The sequence below is a fragment of the Hippopotamus amphibius genome, chromosome 5 (assembly GCF_030028045.1).
Source record: "Hippopotamus amphibius kiboko isolate mHipAmp2 chromosome 5, mHipAmp2.hap2, whole genome shotgun sequence".
Lineage (NCBI taxonomy): Eukaryota > Metazoa > Chordata > Mammalia > Artiodactyla > Hippopotamidae > Hippopotamus > Hippopotamus amphibius.
In genome coordinates, this window is record NC_080190.1 from 135,870,359 (window position 1) to 135,892,656 (window position 22,298).

At 41.8% G+C, this 22,298-nt stretch overlaps 1 protein-coding gene across 1 annotated transcript; it reads left to right on the top strand.

Annotated features, from left to right (window-relative positions):
* Positions 1-1,443: 1,443 nt before the first annotated feature.
* On the top strand, positions 1,444-21,944 carry ERICH5 (glutamate rich 5). Its single transcript, XM_057737333.1, has 2 exons — positions 1,444-1,501; positions 21,785-21,944. The coding sequence occupies exons 1-2, from the start codon at positions 1,444-1,446 to the stop codon at positions 21,895-21,897; spliced, it is 171 nt and encodes a 56-aa protein (XP_057593316.1). The 3' UTR covers positions 21,898-21,944.
* Positions 21,945-22,298: the final 354 nt, after the last annotated feature.

Genomic DNA, 22,298 nt, shown 5'->3' on the forward strand with positions numbered 1-22,298 from the left:
GGCAGCCCTAGCAAACTAACATAGTTGATAACATAACCCATTGATTAATATAAGAATTAGTGAGTATTTGTTGCTCTAAATAAATGAATAATAAATGGAGGGAAAGTGCTCCCTTACAGTAGAATGCCAATAATAAATGTAGACAGAATAATGTAGAAATTAGGAAATTAGAAAAACCACCATTTGATAACCATCATAGCAGTCACTGTTCCAAGCAAGAAATTAATGTATACTAAAAGTAGCAGATAAAAATTTGATGAGACGTACATAATACTATATTTAAAATAGATAACCAGCAAGGACCTACTGTATAGCACAGGGAACTCTGCTCAATATTCTGTAATAACCTAAATGTGAAAAAAATTTGAGAAAGAATAGATACATGTGTATGTATAACTGAGTCACTTTGATAGTTTGATGAAACTAACACAATATTATTAACCAACTATGCTCCAATGTAAAATTAAAATTTTTTTAAAAAGTTTGATGAGATACAGGATACTTAAACTCTCTTCCCATAAATTACAGAGTAAGAGTAAATTTTCAGTGGAGGAACCTGGCAGACACTACCTTAACCAACTGATCAAAGTTAACATCACCAATAATAGGGCAAACTGACATCATGTGCCCCTTAATATGAATCCACAGACAACATAATGTCTGCATATTCCAGACAAAACTGCATCACCTGAAAACAATCATGAGGAAACATCAAACTCAAACTGAGAAACGTTCTACAAAATAGATGGCCTGTTCTCTTAAAAAAAAAAAAAAAATTCAAGGTGGCGAAAGACAAAAACTGAGGCAACTACTTCAGTTCGTTAAAGCAAACTAAAGAGAGGCACGACAACTAAATGCAAAGTGTGGTCCAGGGTTGGACAACTGACCACAGTTGAATAGAGAGGGGATTAAATAGTATGTTATCAACACTAAACTTCCTTGTGGTAACAGTACTGAAGTTATGTAAGAAGACGACTGTCATCACAAATCTAGTCACCAATCAATAGACACTGGCCACAATCGCCTCCTCCCTTCCCCAGCTATTTAGTGATGATTCAGATGAGCCCTCCCAGCCCTTCGCCCTCTCTGCCTGACATCACCCCTATCCCTGCTTCAGAGGCCTTTTTCCTCTCTGCCTTTACCACCCTCTCCACCTTCTCCCTACCTGGCTCCTTCCTTGCCTCTGTCCTCTTCTGCGTCCTTGCTGTCCGCTCGCTGGCTCCTTCCCGCAGCGAGAGCAGCTCCCTTTCCTCTCCAGGTGCGCGCCCCCACCCAGCGCCCCGCTGCGCGCCTGCGCTCTGCAGCCGCGGGAGCCGGCCACACCGAGTTGGAGGAACTTCTCCTGCGGGCGCGGTTCGCGCCGGATCCGGACTCGGGGACGCAAGCCCTCGCGGGGCTGGGACAGGTGGCCGCCCTCGCCGGCCGGGCGCCCGCCTGCCCGCGATGGGCTGCTCCAGTAGCGCCCTCAACAAGGCCGGCGAAGGCAGCAGGCTCCGCAGCGGTGAGCAGGGTACCCGGCCCCACCCCCTCCCAGGCGTCAGGCTTCGGGTGCGTTTGCTCCCCGGGGGTCCTACAGGAGCGATCGTGCCCACCCGGCCCGGCAGTGGGCAGCTCCTCCCTGAGGAGGCGAGTGGGACCCGGAGCGGCGCCGCTGTGCCCCGGGATGCGGCGGTCCCCGTGCGCTCCGCCGCACACGCTGCCCCACGCGCCCGCGCGGGGAGTTCGCCTTGAGCCCCTAACGTGGTCAGGCACTGCGTTCTCTTAAACTGATGCGGAGTTTCCTAAACTAAAGATAACTGCCGTTAATCTCTTAAACGTACGAGATTTCAGATTACTCTACAGATGGGCATTCACTCCATCGAATAGATTCCTGCACTTTTAAAGAGGTCAGATACCCTTTCCTCTATCCTTGGCTTAAGTATTTCTTGACGAATATGCATGTGATAAAAAAAAAAGTGGTCTTCACTGAATCTTATATAGAAATTTATCACATATTCTGAGTGTCTACTCTATAACAGCCAGGTGCTTGGCTAGATGCTGAATATTTTCAGTGTAAGTGACCCTTCTCTTGGGGATTGAGGTTGAATGACAACAAAACAAGCTAAACAAATGATTAGGATAGTTTCTGATAGTGATAAGTGCTGTGAAACGAATAGAAGATCTATGAACTAGAGAATGACTGAGTTTTATGGCAGACTCACTTCTTAGATTTTGAGTGGCTGATGTTTTGGACAAAGGTCTAAAGGTTAAGCAAATTCCTTCAAGTTAATTTACAGTCTTCCTCAAAGCTAACTTTATGGGAAATTTTATACTCTGGTTAATTCCTTTTCACAAGTTTTCTTTTAGCAACTTGTATTGTTCCAATAACACAGAAAGATCTTTCTGATTTTGTAGTGGGGAGCACAGGGTTTTCAGGAATGCTGTTTCAAAGCTCAGATACTGCCTCTAGTCAGAAATGGGTCGTGTTGCAGTCATTTTTGTGGTGTATGATAATTTATTTTTAGCTTCGTGGATAACAGAAAGCAGTAAAAAGTTTAGAAATAGGCCAAATATTTAAAGCCCCGTATAAAAGTCATTCCAAACCCCTGGTCACTGACAACAATGTGAAGAGATGGAAAAATTCATTCCTAACATACAGGGCTTGCTAACGTTTCTCCTAAAGAGATGAAAGCCTCTGTTGCCCAAACCTGCTCAAGAGGCTAGGGTAAGGAACAATTTCTTTGATGGTTTATATTTTATTTTATGAAATCAGGTGGATTTTGCATTCTGTTCCATGGTAAATCCTTGTTGGTTTTAGTAGGAAAAACTGATGCTTCAGGACGGTATACCATCTTATTTTTTTCTTATCCTTTGCCATGCCCCCAGATAGCCTAGGAGTAGCATCCTTGTTTAAAAAGCAGAGCACTAGATCATCATTGTAGATTTTTTTAACTAATAAAAACTTGTAAGGAATGTTACTCTTGGGGAGAGACAAAAGTGTCCAACAGATGGAAGAGATTTTTTTAATCCTTTCAGGACATAATGAATAACCTTGTTTTAAAAAACATTTTATCGCCAATATAAATAACCATCCACATGAGTCACACTGTTTCATTTTTTATTCATGCTTTCATTGCTGGTCTCAGTCTTTGCGGATGTTGTTTTGAAATAAATGTTAAAACAACTGACAACCAGTTTTAGTGGGTAGAAAATTAATTAATGCACTGCATAAATCGCTCAACACACATCGTGAATCAATCAACAGGTGTATTTTGCTTCTGATCCTCAATTAGACAGTACTCTCTTGTAATTGGATACTATTGTATGTTCATCAACATTTCAACTCCATGGTCTTGGAAGCCCCATAAATAATTCATTCCTGTTTCTGTAGCTCAGAACTTCTTTAAATTCTCTATACAACCCTAAGCCTGTGTGTATGTGCTTTCAGATAAAAACAGTCCAAGGTTATTAAATGTCCCTTACATGCATTTACACACTGTACCCCCAGTGCTTAACAGTGCTTGGCCCATGATTATTGAGTGAATTACTTCATTTAATCCTTATAACAAGGCTTTGACTAAGTATTGTGATTATCCCCATTTTTAGAGAAGAGTAAATAATTTGTCCAAAGTTGCAGGGCTCCTTAAGAGTCAGACCTGGGCTTTGAACTCAGGTACTCTGATTCTAGAGCATGACCTTTTATCTGTTCTTTTTCTCCTTAAACCAGTTTGTGATAACTAGATTTAAATCTGTTTTTGTCTCAAATCACTCTGGATCCCCATTTGGTGTGTGGTCATCCGCTATGCAACCAACAAAAGAAATATAATAAAGTACAAGAGAATATTTATTATAATTTAATACATTTAATATTAGAGTTTATTATGTAAATATTATAATACATGCACATAATATATTAATATGACATAAATATAATAAATATCACAAGTAAAATATCCCTAAATAAAAGTCAGTAAAATATGAAGTTTATATTTGCTCCCAAGTTTAAACTAGGAATATTTGGAGGACATTTAGCCTTAGAGGTATTTTCAGCAGCTACATAGATGTAGAGAAGTTTCCGGTGCCCTGCCATAGAGATACAGATAATCATATCATAAGAGATTCTTTTAAAATTCACAGTATCAACTGTAGAACTCCATGAGTTAAAGCTAAAATAAATCAACTAGCCTGTAGACTGGAGTTGTGTTTGGAGAGTTCTGCCTAACAATGTTCTGTAACTGACTTGGGAACTGTTATACATAATGCAGTATTAGCCTAGAAGCAAAAGCATCATAAAATAATGGGTTGAACTGGATTACCTCTCAGATCTCTTACAGCTCTAAAATCATGTAACACTAAAATATGGAGTCTTGTATGGTGGTATTGATCACATGCAGACATTTGCTCTGACCCATCAGGCACGAATCCCACTGAGCTGCTTTCCATCACCTCCAAAGATGACTCACTAGGGAAAGAGATGTGGGGGCCAGGGGACAGGGACAGAGGTGGAGACTGGCATCTCATGTAAATAATTATCCAGTGCTACTCAAAGTGCAGAACAGGACCTGGTACATGGTAGTCATGCATAGATTTTTCCTGAATGCCCTAAAATATGTGAGGAAAGAGGTTTTTCTTTCCAAAAAGACAACTAGACAGATTGAGTTGGGAATTTCTTGTGTTTGTGGAAGCATGTTCTACATATTAGGACAATTTTTGTTCTTTCCAGTGCCTTGAGGAGCTGATGAATCTGAACACAAAGATTTTGTTGACTTCACAGATATTAATGAATCCAAAGGTTTCCAGGCCTTTGGCATCCGAACCTTCCTCCCTGTGCTACCAGCCCCCTGCTTCTAGGTGTAATTATTGTTCCACTCTTTCCTGATATAAATGCCATCCAATTCTGCCAGACTTCTTCCTGAGATTTTATAGCTTAAGCACCAGTGTGGACAGAGTAAACAGATGGTAATTATTGACGAATTCATTGCTAGGTTAATATGTACATTTCCACTGACAGCTGTAATCATGTGTTTGTTCTTACCTGAACTCTCACTAGCTGCTTGGAGTCCACACTGCCTAGGTAATAGGATGAGATTTGAATTTCACAGTTATGTGAATTGATCTTTGTACTGTAGAAATACCCTCAGTCATCAACCAATATTTTCACACAGAGACATTTCAGTCCTAAGTAGACAAACACTTCTCCTTTGTAATTAAAGAACAAACATCATTAACATTAAAATGAGTTTTATAGGCTTTTCTTGCATACACATATTATATTAATGGGATTTCTTTCATTCAAGTGCTAGAAGTCTCTGGACTGAGTCTTATATGTCTTTGTGCCACCTCTAGAGCTTGGCACAGAGAATGCTCAGTAAGTCTTTGTGGTGGGCCTAATTATTACATACAGCTATTTATAATGGAATATAAGAACTATGTACATGCTTTATAAAGTTGAAAACATTTGAAAAATGCATACAGTGAAAAGTATACCTTCCACCCAGCCCCACCATCTGCTTAGTTCTGATCACAGCCATGGGTAAATACTTTTATTAGGTGACTTTTTTTGTAGATTCTTCCAAAGTTTCTTTATACATTGCAAATATTATTTCCCTCTCCCATCTTTATTCTTAAAATATAGTGTATTATACCCATTATTCTTCACCTTGTTTTTTTCACCTAAAGATATGGAGCTCTTTCTGTAATCTCTCTATAATATAGAGAACTTCTCTCTCCTTTTTTTACCCTTGTTCAAGAATCCATTTTGTAATGTATTTAAGCAAACCCCCAGTGAGGGATGTTTGATTTGTTTCCAGTCTTTTCCATTGCAAACAAGGCTGCAATGAATTCCTCTACACATACATCATTCTGAAAGTGTGCAGGCATAACTGTAAGACCATTTCCCAGAATTGGCATTACTAGGTCAAAGGATATGCACATTTATAATTTTGAGAGCTAACTGCCCAAGTGCTTTCTATAAGGGTTGCACCAAATCACACTCTCATCAACAACATAATACATCTTTTTCTAAAATGGAAAGCTTTTGACATTAGCGCAGCTGCATCAAAACATGGGCATGAAGCAGAAATCAGGAGACAAGATAGCAGCACCCACTTGGTTCCAGAGAGTTTAGCCCATAATCTCATGTAATCCCCTTAAGAGTCTTAGTTTCATCAAATACAGCTAGGAAACTGCAGCTTAGGGAGGATAAGTAACTTGCCCAAGGTCCCTGAGCTAGTAAGTGATGGAGCTGGGGCTTAAACCCCATATGTGTGCCTCCGAAGCTCTTGTTCTTTTCACAAACTCCAGTCCCATCTGGGTCCAGTCCTGGTTCTGCTAGAACTCATCATATGGTTGTCCACGTAGGAGAAAAGCAATCCATGTCTGCTGAGTGGGTGGTTGGGTAAATGGATGGACTGACAGAGATGGGGATTTGGGGGGATGAGAGTACTACTGAGAAAAGCAGAGGGAGAGTAGGCATCAGGACCCACGGAACAACAAAGACTGGAATATAACATTGGCCGAGATGGTCTTGAGAAGACAGGGCTGGGTTATGAAGAGACTCTCCTAGTCATGCAGGAAAAGATCAACACAGCAAAACAAAGCTTTATTGTGTTCTGTGAGATCATTCTTCTGTAAAGTTGCCACACGTCCCAGCTCACATTTACACATTCACTTTTGTGTTAATCTTTTACAACATCAAGTTTAAAATAAAAACCTAATACTTGTGAGAGTTACTGAAAGGCTCACCAAACCTGATTAAAAAACACGTCAAACTTGGCCAGGCTTTGAATCCAAGTGTATATAAGTGTAGGTAGTACAGGTAATGATTTTGTTTTTTTAAAGCGAAATATCAGAATATAGTTCTCCAAGTGAGTGTTAATGTCAGAAAAGTACCATGATGGCCTCAGAAGCTTCTTTACTGCCCCGGGAGCTGTTGCTGTTGTTCACATTCCTTAAACCCTTCCTTGGGAATTGCCATCAGGCCCTAGAGTTCATTCTTTTGTGTATATTCAAGAGTGTCAGAACTTTGTCCTTTAAGGATGAAGATTGAGGGGGGACCCCCAAAACCCAAACGAAAATACCCCACATTGTTTTTCACAGCTAAAACGCCATGGGCGTTATGCTTCATGAAGGCGGGTGAAATAAGTCAGGTGATACTAGCGTGTTCAGAAACAAGGGTGGTCATTGGAGATGGAGAAAAGAAAGGGTGTCATGAGGTCAAGTTCAGCTGACACCATTTTCTTCTCCATGGAAGGGCCCAAGGGGCTGTGGGGTCCCCAGGATAACTGGACTGGGCTCTGGTGATGTGACTGCGTGGCTGTGTCACATCCCACCCAAGAGGGATGACCCTCTTTTCTCAGACGACACACTCAACAGTCCTTGCGGTCTGTTCTCCAGCCTGGCTTTTCTAATAAGACCCCAAGGGCTGATAACATGCTTTTTATTCATACCAAATGCGTCTTGACTTTCAAATCAGTATGGCTTTACATGCTTTGAGATGCGCAAATTCACTTTAGGCCCATTTAGATAAGTGACAGGTCCAACTGAACATCAAGGAGGAAAGTCAAGATGTAAAAAAATGCAAGAAGCACCATGACATCTCTGCCCTATCTACTTTCCAGGTCATCGAAAGTCACATTTCATTTACATACAATCTACTCTATGGCCAGGACAGTATAATTCAAAGTGCTCACCAAAATAGTACCAGTTAACATCATCTAAGACAGATAAGCATAAAATGAACTTGACTTCACAGGCTAAAGATTGAAATGCCTCCTGGTTAAGAGGCTGCTCAACAAGCCTTCTCTATGACCTGAGCCCACAGCCTCCGCTGGCTCCTTTGTGGGTGTTCCAGATTCTTCTCCTCCAGGTCCCCCCATGCCCAGACCCTCAAGGGTCAATGATAGACCCGCTTCCTCTCCACTAAAAGAAAGGCCCTTGTGATCTGCTTCCTTCCCCTACAGTCATAAGGATGTACCATCAAATGATGTATTTTTTTTCTATCAATTAATTGTCTGCTCCCTTCACCAGGACACTCTTTCGGGGACAATACTTTCTCAAGCCTGTAATGTGTTTGTCTTTATACTCAGTGAAAAGGCCCTTTCTGCTCTCTTCACCAAGCAGCTTTTCTTTAAAACCTAGTCCTAAAGCATCCCTGCAGGATGAGAACATTCCACCCTTTGCAGATTGCCCTGCTTCATCTGTCTTCTCAGCCTGGCCCGGCTAATGCTGCTCTAGTTTATTCTTGGTCACAGAAATGTATTTGTCCCTGTGTTGTACGTATCAGAGGTTCCCAGCCTGTGAGCATGGGATCCAGTGTGCCAACCTTCCTCCCAGCCTCTAAGGCAGCAGGGCAGGGTCGGGACAGTCCGAGCCCTCCGGGTGCAGCTTCTTCCATCTGCCCCGTCTGCTGGACAAATACCATATTCCACGTGTGCCCTGACATTGAAGAGATCAGAAGCCCTGGGCTAGGCATTCCAACAGCTCTATGGCTTTCACTAGTAGTGTCTCTTACTGAGAGAACATGTGCCCTCAGCCATCCTGGCGAGGACCTCTGTTGAAATGTCCTCCCCAGACCGCCCTCCCTGCTTCTTTCTCACTGTCATTGGTAATGATAAGGAACTTCTCCCCCTACTTATTCTTTAACCCTTTTCCATTTTCCTAAGATTGATAGGAACCACGTAGTTTCTTTTGGCTAATTTCCTTTTCCTTTGTTTGCCCTGGAGTAGCCTTTACAGACTACATGGTTAGGAGAGGCTGTGATCACCTGTACACCTTTAATGTGTGTGTGTCTGTGTGTGTGTGTGTGTGTGTCCCTGAAAGAGAGGGAGAGGTGGGGGGCATATGTGAGAGAGAATTTCGACATGCTAAGAGATAGTATAGAGTTCTGATTTAAAATGTGGGCTCGGAATTAGACTGTCTGGGTTCAAATCCTGGTTCAGGATCATTTATTAGTTGTGTGACTTTGAGCCACTCAATTTCTTTATGCCTCAGTGATGTCATCTGTAAAATAGGATTAACAACAGTTCCTATTTCATAGAGTTCTTCTGAGGAATAAATGAGTTAATATGTGTAACGTACCTGGAAGGTAGCCTGAATATTGCCTACAACAGGGGTTGGCAAACTGGTCTGCTGGCCAAACCAGCCCACCACCTGTTTCTGTAAATAAAGTTTTATTGGAACACAGACATGCCCATTCACTTTCACATGGTCTAAGCCTGCTTTCTTACTACAATGACAGATGACAGAGTTGAGTAGTTGCAATAATGACCCTGTGCCAGGCAAAGCTGAAAATATTTACTATCTGTCCCTTTAAAGTAAAAACTTGCTGACTCCTGGCTTAGAGTATTGTCTAATAAGTCCTCAATAAAAATTATCTGTCATTAATATCAATTTTAGCAAATCTCACTTTTTATTGCTTTTCCAAGATCTAGTTTTGGTTTTTCCCACAAGATCAAGTTCTAGATCTGAATTTGTTGATTTTCTGATCTTTTTTGCTTTTTAGTAAATGTGTTAAAGGAAAATGACAAAAATACTGTCGGTAGTAGTACAAGTGGTACAAAAGTATTCAAAAATCACAAAAGTGGTTATGCAAATAGCCCACATTTTATGAACATTTTTCTAAGGCTTCTAGAGCTTATTTTGCTAGGTTACTTGCTCTTGTACTTTTGCTACTATAATTTTTAAAAAATAGACTTGATTTTAGAATAGTTTTAGATTTACAGAAAAATTATGAAGATAGTACAGAAAGTTCCCATATACTCTGCATCCACTTTCCCCTATTATTAGCATTTTACATTAATAGGGTACATTTGTCACAAGCAATGAACAAGCTTGTTACATTATTATAACCCAAGTCCATACTTTATTTAGATTTCCTTCATCTTTCTTTAATGTCCTGTTTCTGTTCCAGGATCCCATCCACCACGTTACATTTAGGTGTCATGGTCATGTCCCCTTAGGCTCCTCTTGACTGTGAGAGTTTCTCAGATTTCTGATGACCTTGACAGTTTTGAGGAGTATTGGTCAATACTTTCTAGACTGTCTTCAATTGATACTTGTCTGTTGTTTTTCTTATGATGAAACTGGGGTTATAGGTTTGGGGGAGGAAGATGGCAGAGGTAAAGGACCCTTCTCATCACCTCATATCAAGGATATGTGTTCTCAGCATGACTTACCACTGTCTCCTAAACTTCTCTAATATTCTTTTTGGGGACTCTCAAGCTTGAAGAGGCTGAGGGTAGATGTTTGTTTTATATTCTAATCTTATTGAAATGTTCCATGATTCCTGCTGCTTCCTAGATCAAAGCCTTTTTAATACTCTGCTTTATGAAGAAGAGACACTCATTCAATTTAATTTTCAAGTGTCTGTGCCAGAAGCCCAATGCTGACCTCAAAGTGCATAGGCCTGCTTTGTTACAAGTGGCTTTTCATTCTGGGAAAGAAAACCTTTCACTTTCCTTAATGTGATCTGTACTAATTATGGCAGCAAAGTCATCTGAATTGCATGTGGATCCCTAACCTGAGAGAGGAGTAGCAGCGGTCCGCTGAAAGACCTGGGCTCACAATCCTACTTGGTCTGCCCACTGCTCTTTCTGGGCGCTCTCAGGGTGCACTAACCACCCAGACTTGAGGTCCAAATGTCTGGTGTGACTCTGACTGCTCTGTTGCAAAATTTAAGTATTCCACCTCAACCACAGATTTGCTAACTGCTAATGGGAACACTCTCTTCTCCAGCACACACACCTGCTCTTGGCCACAGGCATCTTTGTACACTGCACCCTGATGGAGTCAGGCACAGACACAGTGGCTGAGCCGGGAGAACAGCCACCAATGTGAGCATCAGCGGAGCCACTTGTTCACAGCTCTTAGAGGGCAAGGCACAGCAGGTATTAACCTTCATTTCAGATGAGAAATTAGAAGACCTCTTTGTCGTTTTGTTTTGGTTTGGTTTGGTTTGGTTTTTGGCCGCATTGGGTCTTCATTGTTGCACATGGGATTTTCTCTAGTTGCAGCTAGCAGGAGCTACTCTTCGTTGCGGTCCATGGGTTTCTCATTGTGGTGGCTTCTCTTGTTGTGGAGCATGGGCTCTAGGCACGTGGGCTTCGGTAGTTGTGGCACGTGGGCTCAGTAGTTGTGGCGCATGGCCTTAGTTGCTCTGCAGCATGTGGGATCTTCCCGGCCCAGGAATCGAACCCGTGTCCCCTGTATTGGCGGATTCTTAACCACTGCACCACTAGGGAAGCCCAGCCTCTTTGCCTTGGCCTAGTTGAGGTGAAGGCTTAGCAAACCCAGCCAGTTCTGTGACATGAAGAAGCTTGAGAACAATCTTGCTCCCCGGTGTGGAGCTCACTTAGACCAACTCTGGCCCTTGCTTCGTTGCTGAAGCAGTATACTCACCTCATCTCTTGTACTGCTATGGCATGCTAGCATGAAGATGGAGACCATACCCGATGTTTGAAGATGGGGGCAGCTTTGCCTCTGGAGAACACGGGACACCCACACCCATCAGTTCTGTGTGTCTGTCACACACTTTATTTTTATTATTTTTTAATTTATTTTTTGTTGGGTCTTCTTTGCTACGTGTGGGCTTTCTCTAGTTGTGGTGATTGGGGCTATTCTTCGTTGCCGTGTGCAGGCTTCTCAGGGCAGTGGCTTCTCTTGCTGTGGAGCACAGGCTCTAGGTGAGCAGGCTTCAGTAGTTGCAGCACTTGGGCACAGGCTTAGTTGCTCCGCAGCATGTGGGATCTTCCTGGCCCAGGGCTCAAACCTGTGTCCCCTACATTGGCAGGCGGATTCTTAACCACTGCACCACCAGGGAAGTCCTGGTCATCCACTTTAGTCTCTCCTAATTAATCCCTTCATGCAAGCACTTTAAAATATATTTTATGAAATAAGAGTTTATCTTATGGGAGTCTACAAGAAACCAAAGAAAATGAAACTGGAAAGTCGTATCTGAAGGAGGTGACTGTCATGGCTTGATGACTGGCTTTGTAGCTCTTTAATGTCAACCTCTCCCCTCGGCGGAAGTCCCACATCTCCACGTGTACTTATTAAGTATTCCAGAAGTATATTTCCAACTACATGTTCTTGTTTCTCTGTAGTTAAATTTCAAAATTAGATTTACCTTCAAACTCTTAAAAAATATATTTTATTTATTTATTTATTTATTTACTTTTGGCTGTGTTGGGTCTTATTTGCGGCATAGGGATCTTTGTTGCCACACGCGGGCTTCTCTCTAGTGGTGGCGTGTGGGCTCCAGGATGTGTGGGCTCAGTAGTTGTGGCATGCAGGCTTAGTTGCTCTGTGGCACGTGGGACCTTACTTCCCTAAGCAGGGATTGAACTGGTCTATCCTGCATTGGGAGGTGAATTCTTAATAGCCTGGGACCACCAAGGAAGTCCCAGATTTACCTTTAAACTTTATTACATTTACCTTGTGATATCAAAACTAATTTCAGATACATAAATTCAGGTAGTTCTACTAAAAAATGAAAAGTGGTTTTTCTGATTTTTATTTGCCCTCTGTAGGATTTTTTTGGCTAATGGTTTCATACTCCAGTTACATGGAATATTGTGTAAGTTCACCGCTCTTCAAAACGAGTGCCTTTTTTTAACATGTATTGCCTGATAGAACACACCCTTGGGAATTCGCATTTGTGTCAAGGCACAGAAGGACGTTATCTTTACATACTTTGATGAGGGAAAAGAGCAAAAAACATCTAGAATAGCCCCACTATTAGCTCCACAAATATTTGTTGTATGGATGGATAAGTGATGGAATAGAATTGAGGAGAAAGCAAAGAAAGAAAATGAGAAGATGAGTGGACTCTTCCTTTAGAGCAGACTCATGCTGCATCCCTGGTTCACAAAGCTCAAAAGCTACCAGAGCCTAGATATGGTGGCAGCAGGGGAAAATCTCCTTTCTCATTGATTCTCTAGAAAACTCAGCAGATGATCCGATGAGGTGTTTGGGATGGCTGATGTGTCCTAGCCATGGAATAGAAAATATTGACCTCAAGTTTTTCTCTTTGCTGGCTAGAAACTTTTCATTTTTGATTAGGGTAATGAACCAAGTAGAAAAGCTTCCACCATAATGTGAATTTCAGGTATGTTAGCTCTGGTTCTAATCCTTTCTGTAATGTTGCCTAGTATTTAATTTCTTTGTGTGCCTATCACAACGGTGCTTGCAGCAAGAGTTCTGTTGGTTCAGCTGTCACAACAAATTTGTGCACGGGTCAACTTACAACAGAGTCAAGAGAGATGACGAGCGTCAACGGATTAAGCCCAGAGCAGTGTATGATTTGATGAAATGTAGGGTTCAGAAAACAGACATATCCTTAAACAACTTCGGATGTGGAAACAATGCCTCTGTCCACAATACTTATTACATAATAATACACGTTAGGCATCGGATGTTTCCTGTTTGTGAACAAAAGATCTCACTGCTTTTCAAGTTAGAGTGCTAGAAGAAATGATGTAGAACCTTCTACCTCAAGGAGTTATGTTGGGAATTCACAAAACCATGTGGACAGAGTATGGAGATCCTTGGGCAAGAGGTCGTGCATAGGTACCAAGTTGTGCTTAATAAGGAAAGTAGCTGTTATTTGAATTTACTTGCAGACAGTAAAGTCTAAGATGGCAAAGACCAGATCTTCCTTGTTAACTGCTGTAACCCTTGTGCTTAGCCCAGAGCTGGCGTATAGTAGGCACTTGATCAATACTTGATGAATAAATGAAATCAAAGCCAACAGAGTGAAACATATTCGTTTATGTAAAAGCAAACAGTGGCCTCTATAAATGCCAGTCAAGTCTGGTCACATCATGACTGACATGAATACTGCATTATCTGTCAACAATCATGATTTAAAACTTACTATAGTAACAACAAATTTTATAGGTCAACAGTGACAATTTTACAGTGTTTAGGGGGCTGTTTATCCAAGCTGTTTAATGTTGCAGTTCATTCTTTCTGTTGCTAAATGAGCTATAATTTATTGGCAGGGCCACTGCTAGCCCACAGAGGACCTTTATGAAATTAGAAAACGCTGCCCTTCACACCCTCGGTGCATGCAGCCTTGCTGGGGCACACAGGCTGGAGTTCATCTCTCCCTTGAGCCTTCAGGAGGACAGCACCCCCACCCCCGCCAGGGCAGTGAGAAACGTGCAGAGCCATTAGCTGTGTCCCTGTTTGCTGAGTACCTTCTCATGATACATACCATGTTGGGTAATTGCACACATATCACCTCAGAATTATAAATTATCCTAACAAGCCTGAAAGGCAAAGATAATATCCCCATTTGATAGATAAGGAAACTGAGGTCCAGAGAGTTTGGTAGCTTGCCTGGATGCACAGTTAAATAAAGGAAGGGGTGAGGGTTCCCACTCAACATCAGAACAGTCTGGAATGCCTGCTCCAGCTGAAGAGGAAGGAGGCCAGATGGATCCCAAATTGTACTTCTCTCAGCAGCTGGGGGTAAACACATTCTGAAGGATAAGACAGCAAGTTTTGTGGTCAGTGTAGTCTTTAGTATTGTGTTCTCTGAGAGATGGTTTGAAACAACTGTTTGTGTTCCAACCCTTTTCATTTGTTGACTGTGATCTTTCTTCTTTTCTGAATAGGCTCAGAGAAAGGTACCGGTATTAGGATGAATGGAATTACCTTCTTTTTCTGTGTGTCCACCACAGTCTCTTCCTTGCTAGGGCCGGCAAGTGAAGAGTAACGCTTTCGGTGGCTAATTTGATTGGCGCTCAGGGGGTGCCAGTCGCTGTGCTGGTGTTTTCCAGGTGTTAACTCATGTATTCCTCACAACAGCTTGACCACTTCCCTTCCCACTCTGCAGGTGATGAAACTGGGGCGCAGAGAGGCTTAAGCCTAGTAAATGGAAGAACCAGGGTTCAAACCCAGCACATTAGAAGTGTCATTTTCAAGATCGTAAGATCTCGGTCCTCCCTTTTAGAGCAGATTACTCTCTTCTGTCACGTAGGAAAAAGAACTCCTGAGTGATTAGTGAGGCGTTATTAACTCCAAAATACAGAGCACAGTTAATCAACATGAATTACAAAATGAGTGTCACTACACTTTTAGCGTTTTCTCTAATTTTTGGTGATCATTTTATTTTTTAGTATTTATTTATCTATCTATCTATCTATCTATCTATCTATCTATCTATCTATCTATTTATTTTGGCTGCGTTGGGTCTTTGTTGCTGCTACTGGGCTTTCTCTACTTGTGGTGAGCAGGGACTACTCTTTGTTGTGGTGCGTGAGCTTCTCACTGTGGTGGCTTCTCTTGTTGCGAAGCACAGGCCTTGGAGTGCTCAGGGGCTTCAGTAGTTGCAGTGCGTGGGCTCAGTAGTTGTGGCTCTCGGGCTTAGTTGCTCCGTGGCATGTGGGATCTTCCCGGACTAGGGATCAAACCTGTGCCTCCTGCATGGGCAGGCAAGTTCTTAACCACTGTGCTAGCAGAGAAGCCCCCTGGTGATAATTTTAAAGATGTTTTAACTTTTGGGGCTACCTCAGAAAAATATTAGAGACAGGGACTTGTTTTGTAACATTTCTCAGCTTGGTTGACTATTTTCAGGTTGTAATATGAGAATATTATCTGTTGAGGACATTTTCCTGCTTCAAGTATGCCAGTAAGATTAGGAAAAGTATATAAGAATGAAAATTGATACTGTGGTCATGGGCATAAATGTTCTAGTTATGGCAAAAATTGATAGATCCCTTGTAAACTTAAAATATACCTTTTGTGTATAAATAAATTTTCACAAAGCTTTTGGTTTTGGGGTGAAAAACTTGACTTAGCCTGATAGCATAATATATTTTTCAAAATATAAAATCAAGTGGCTATGATTTGGGTGTGTCAACACATTTTTTCCTTCAAGCTTTCTGCTCTAGAAGAATGATGACAACAGAATGCACCCACAGCCGGCACAACTAGATGAAAATCATTTGTCTCATTTAACTGACAGTACTGATCACTGTAATAACTATTTTACTAGAAAATATAATTTGGCAGACATCTATGATTAGTATAATAATACATTTCCTTGTCAATTCCCTAAGACAGCCATCACCTAAACCTCCTTTGTGTGGTATCTAAATGAATTGTCTTGTCATAATGAATTTCTTTGTAGACCTGAGAAGTCACTTTTGTTAAGTTGCCTCCTGTGCTATCAGTTTGAAGGTTCATGATGAGGCCGGAGAGGGTGAAGGACAGCTCTCCTCCCAGCTCTGTCCCATGGACCCTGGGGCCCATAGCTTGTGCCCTGTGTCTCACAAAATCCCATCTGAACTCTGCTTCTCCCACTTCGGGCTCTAATTCCTCTCCACTGGGGGATTCAAACACAGTCCTGGAGGTAGGGTGGGAGACTATTTGATGTGAATAAATGTATTAAAAAGAGAGACAGTTAGCAGTGAGTTGAATTAATGAGAATACATAAACTAAGGAGTGAAGATCCATGACAGTTACTAACTCGGGGAAGAACAAAACAAAACAAAATGTTTACACAAGTAATAGTTTACTACATGACTCAGTTCTTCACAGCAGACATATTCATTATGTGTACATATAACTGAATATCGATCTAACCCAAATTACAGCATGATTACTATTTTAAATCATTACTAATATGCAATTACTGAATTGAAAGGAAATGTGAATGTATATAGGGAGAGGGTGAAGGGTGATGGAGGTGGGGAAAAAAGAGCTTTATTTTCCATTATGGGAATTAATTGAAATGCCTAAACTAAAAAAAACATGAAGTAGCAATTCACTTAGATATATAGAAAAAAAATATCCCCCCCAAACAGCTAAATTTGACCCTAGAGGGAGGGAAATGGGAGAGGAGACCAGAGTCTTAGTTCCATATCTTAACTTACATTAGATAAGCAGGTACTCTTTAAATTATATGCATATATAACTGGGATCAGGAGTAACTTAGGGAAAAAGAGACAAGAAAAGAAGAAAAATTATCTTTGGGAAAAAAAGGTAGAGGAGGAAATATATCACCTAGAGGCCCATTTTAACATGCTGGTTTATTTTCTTCCAGTATCTCCTCCTCTGTTTGCTTTTCCTCTCTTTCTCCCTTCTAGGGATCAACACTGCTGTAATCATACTGTATATAAAATTGATAGCTAACTTATTGAGCACTTAATTGTACAGCAGACCTTGTTCTAATATACACTTTATATGCATTATTTTATTTGATTAACCCCCCTGGAAGTGCTGATTTTTTAACTTATTACATATAATTATTTTATTATTTTAGCATATGGTCTTCATAATCATCTTTTTCTTTCATGGTACAATAATATTCCACCCAATGGATTATTGATCTTTCCTCCAAATTATTAGACTTTTAAGTGATTTTCCAGATTTTGCTGTTATAAAGAATACTGGGATGGTATACTTTCCCCCAAAGCATTTTCCTGATGTTTACGCTTTCAGGATAAATTTCCAGAAGTAAGTTCACTGGGTCAAAGAGTATAAACATGTTGCCACATTGCTTTTTTAAACTGTCCAGAGAGCACTTCTGCATTCATTGTTTAATGTTCTATGTTGCCTCTTGCAACACTGATGTAAGTGGGAGAGACAGATTCACTGCCATTTTACAGACATGATTATTGGGAGCTAATTTCCCAAGGTCAGTTGGAGGAAGAGCCAGAATTAAAATGCATGTTTCCCAATTCTCTCTTGATTTCTCTTCCAACCAGGACCCCCAAATGAAATGAAACTCTGGCTGGACCATGCCTGCCATGCTCTCTCCCAGACATGTTAGTCTTTACTTAGTGGGGCTTCTGTGTCGTGGGGCCTTTTCCTTTCACTGAGGGCCATTCTGCTTTAGGGGGAAGGTAAGAGCTCTCTAGCAGCCAAAGGACTGCTTCTTGGGCTGTAAAATCTTCTATTAAGCCTAAGGAGGAGAAAGCGCAGGACAGAGGGAAATTAGAATATGGGACAGGAGCCATGAGAAGGTGCACAAGGAGCAAATGGGAAAAAAACCTGTAATTTGGGGGGACCTTCGTGTTTAAGATGAGGTATTTGAGCTGAAAACACTAAAGAGATTTGACTTAGGGCATGTTAGGGTCATGGTATGGCCTCTCTGTACTCAACTGTACCCAGTCTTGAATTGTTAAATCTACTTCTTGATAGCAATACACTTTCTCAGGAAAGAAACTAAACAATAATTTGTATTTTTCCTTTTCAAATGAATGATCAAAAGTAACTTCAAATATGTATTTTTTAGCCACAGAAGAAAGTGAGTCCTGCTTTGTCCAACCAAAGCCCCTTACACTGGGAAGAGAATCTGCTTTCTATGGCAAGGTACAAAAGGAAAGCCTTCCTCCATTAGAAAAGGTCAAGATTTCAGCTGTGTCTACAGCTAATGGGGTTCAGTCCCCCCGTGAACAGTCCCTGGCAAAGGATGCTGCAGACCCACCAGGATCCACAGAGGAAGCTCAGCCTCTGGAGGGACTGAAGGAGCCTGGGCCACTGAAGCCAGGTGGCAAAGATGATACTCCAGCAGCAGGAGAAAAGAAGGACGTGGAAGCAGTGACAGAGGCTCAGCCTTTTAAAGGAGATGCTGAGACCGAACTTTTAGGAGCAGAAGCCAAGAGTCAGCCTTTGAGGACAGCGGGAGAGAAGGACTCTCCTGGAGCAGTGGAAGGTACTGAGAATCCACAAGCTGCTGGAGAGACGACACCTCTAGGAACAGCTGAGCAAATTCCACCTCTGGAAGCAGCTAGAGAGCCACAATCGCAACAAGCCATGGGAGGGGATGAACAGTCCCAACTCCGAGAAGCAGTCCCCAAGGAGACGGAATCTCCAGAAATATTGGAAGGAAGTCAACTCGTGGAAACATCTGAAAAGCAGCAACTTCAAGAAACATTGGGAGAAGACGAGCAGTCCCAACCTGTAGAAGCAGTTCCTGAAGAGAATGAATCTCTGGAAGGATCAGAGGGAAGTCAGTCTGTGGGAGCAGAGGAAGCGCAACAACTTCAGGAAACACTGGGAGAAGATGTGCGGTCCCAACTTCCAGAGATGATGCCTAGAGGGAATAGAGCACCAGAACTATTAGACAGAAGTCAGCTTGTGGAAACAGCTGTGAAGGATGATTTGCTCCATAAAACTCTTGAAGGTCCAGGAAAGATGGAGCAGATCCAACCTGAAAGAATAGTTGGAAGCACGGAACATCCAGCAGGAATTCTAGAGACAGGGGCAAATGCAGACATGGTCGGGAAAATTCATGCTAACGAAGGGGACCAACATATTGAAGGTAAAAGTGATGCTGTCACAGATTCAGGTTGTTTAGACGTGCTCCATAAGAGATCATCTCCAGGGGGAGGAGGTGGCCAACACACAGGCCCTGTAGTCTCAGCTGCAGGTGGCTGAAGATCATGTGGCCCAAACCAAACAGGGTTCCATACGTGGAAAACAGGCATTTGGCTTTCCAGCAAAAATTTTTTTTCTTTTTCTTTTTTCTTTTAACTTTTTATTTTATATTGGAGTATAGCCGATTAACAATGTTGTGATAGTTCCAGATGCACAGCAAAGGGACTCAGCCATACATACACATGTATCCATTTTCCCCCAAACTCCCCTCCCATCCAGGCTGCAACATAACATTGAGCCGAGTTCCCTGTGGTATACAATAGGTCCTTGCTGGTTATCCATCTTAAATATAGCAGTGTGTACATGTCGATCCCAAACTCCCTAACTATCCCTTCTAAAGCATCCAGATTTTTAACCTAGAGTTTCATTGTTGAATAAAATGGAATATCAAAGGCATGTTAAAATTTCTGAATTTTCCCAAGTTCACTCTTCATCAGGCTCCATGTGGGGTATAAGGATCCAAAGTAAAGATGCTTAGTGGAGAAACTGACTTTTTAATGAAAGAACACACAAAAAATACCTCTTAGAGTGTCATTTTCATCTTTGCAATTTTATCCTTAGAAAACTACTGTCAGTCTGCCCTTGGCCTCCTACAGTCTTTTTATCTTTATGAGAAGACTAGAGAAATGTGCTATGTCTTAGCAAATGGTGTTTTTTAAAAATGTACTTTACCAATATAAAGCAAATGGTATCTATACTGTTCTTTATTGGAGTTATAATAAAAAAATATTCTTCTGGGGCAGGAATTACATTTTGGTAAATTTTAGCTTCACCCTACGGTATAATTAAGTGAAACATTCATCCGTTTCTTAATTCTTCCATTTGTTAATGCAGCAGTTTTTGAGTGTCTGATCCCATGCTAGGTGCTCGGTGCAGGAGTAAGGACAGTCCGTGTTCTCAAGGGGCTCACCGTCTGGTGGGGAGAAGTCAGAGTTTAAACAAAATACCAGGCTACTCATGTAAGTGCTTTAATGAAGGTGTATAAAAGTGCTCTGGGACTAACATGGGAGAAACAAGTAAAAGCATATATTTGTGAGATTAGGTTTGGCAGACTCGAGACTTTAGGGCCTAGGATAATGACAGTGGGTGAAGTGAGGGACACATGTAATGTCGTGGGGAGCCCCAGAGACCTTGGTGAACAGGAGCACGATCCTATCAAAAGAGGCATCAGCTTCTTGGCTTCACTCAAAGCATGGGGGCCAGTGTTGCCCGAACTGACTTTGTAGGGAAACATTTGTGTGTGCATTGCCCAGGCTTTTGTTTTTTTATTTTTGTAAAATTTTATTTATTATTATTTATTTATTTATTTATCTTTGGCTGTGTTGGGTCTTTGTTGCTGCATGTGGGCTTTCTCTAGTTGTGGTGAGCTGGGGCTACTCTTCTTTGTGGCACGCGGGCTTCTCACTGCGTTGGTTTCTCTTGTTGTGGAGCATGGGCTTTAGGCGTGTGGGCTCAGTAGTTGTGGCTCTCGGGCTCTAGAGTGCAAGCTCAGTAGTTGTGGCGCCTGGGCTTAGTTGCTCCGCGACATGTAGGACCTTCCCAGACCAGGGATTAAGCCCATGTCCTCTGCCTTGGCAGACAGGTTCTTAACCACTGCACCACTGCACCACCAGGGAAGGCCCTCAGGCTTTTTTCTTTTCTTCTCTTTTCTTTTTTTAAAAATTAATTAATTCATTCATTTATTGCCTGCATTGGGTCTTCATTGCTCCACACAGGCTTTCTGTAGTTGTCGCGAGTGCTGCTCTTCATTGTGGTATGCAGGATCCTCATTGTGGTGGCTTCTCTTGTTGAGGAGCACAGGCTCTAGGCACACGGGCTCAGTAGTTGTGGCACACGAGCTCAATAGTTGTGGCTCACAGGCTCTAGAGTGCACGCTCCATAGTTGTGGCGCAAGGGCTTAGTTGCTCCATGGCATGTGGGATCTTCCTGGAGCAGGGATTGAACCTGTGTCCCCCGCTTTGGCAGGCAGATTCTTAACCACCTTGCCACCAGCCACCAGGAAGTCCCCCCTCCCCCCAGGCTTTTAAATGTTTAAACTCTTTAAAAGTTTAATGATTGTTTCCTTTGAACACCAGAATGACCAAACAAGACAGGTTTCTGGGCACCCCTAGACCACATTTTGATGTAGATATAAATGAAACTTTCTATTTGTAATATTTTCTACTGTCATTTCTTGGGTAATTCTGCATCCTGATTCTATGTAAGAGAATGCCAAGTCTCAGAAATGGTAAGTGACATCAGCCACTCTGAGGATCGGAGAGACCCAGGGCAATTGTCTTTCTTAACAGCACCAGAGAAACTTACTGTTTAGACCTTAAGAGCAAGAGCTGCCTGCCCCTTGGAAACCAGCTGTGGGGCACTTTGCTGTTAATGCTAAACAAGTGTCTCTTAATATCGCCTTTGGTTCCTTTTCCAGGTGAGACAGGGGAAAAGGTTGAAACAGAGATGGAGAATGAGAACGTAAGTGAAGGGGCTGAAACAAAAGAAGAAGAAACAGGAGAAGCTGTGGATCTTTCAGCAGCCACATAGATAGGTATGGTGATGGAAGGATGAGCAGACACAGCATGTTATAAATAGGGAAGACAGAAAACTGCAGTGAAGCTTGTGGTTACAGATCTTATCTTTCGGACATCTACATGTTTTATACAAGGAGTGTGGTTATCATGTTCTTGGTTACATTGTTCCATAAAACTGCTAAGCTGTAAACAGTTTTATTAGCTACTTATAATTCAAAACTACAATAGCCAGAGCCAGTACCAACCAGGGTAAGGTGTTCATTTAAGGGTGTTTAAGGGCATTTTCTTCATTGAGGCAATGGGTCCATTCAGTGTAGAAAATGAGACCCTAAAAGAAAGTATAAACCTTTAATTATAGGTGGCTAGAGAAAGGAGTCAGCAAATTTTAGGGAGCTCGTGAGAATAAAGTCATAC

Bases quoted from the DNA above. Each gene is read 5' to 3' on its own strand.
- ERICH5 (XM_057737333.1), top strand. From the start codon at position 1,444: ATGGGCTGCTCCAGTAGCGCCCTCAACAAGGCCGGCGAAGGCAGCAGG. The intron at 1,502-21,784 runs GTGAGCAGGGTA...TTCCTTTTCCAG, and splicing joins AGGCAGCAGGCTCCGCAGCG to GTGAGACAGGGGAAAAGGTT.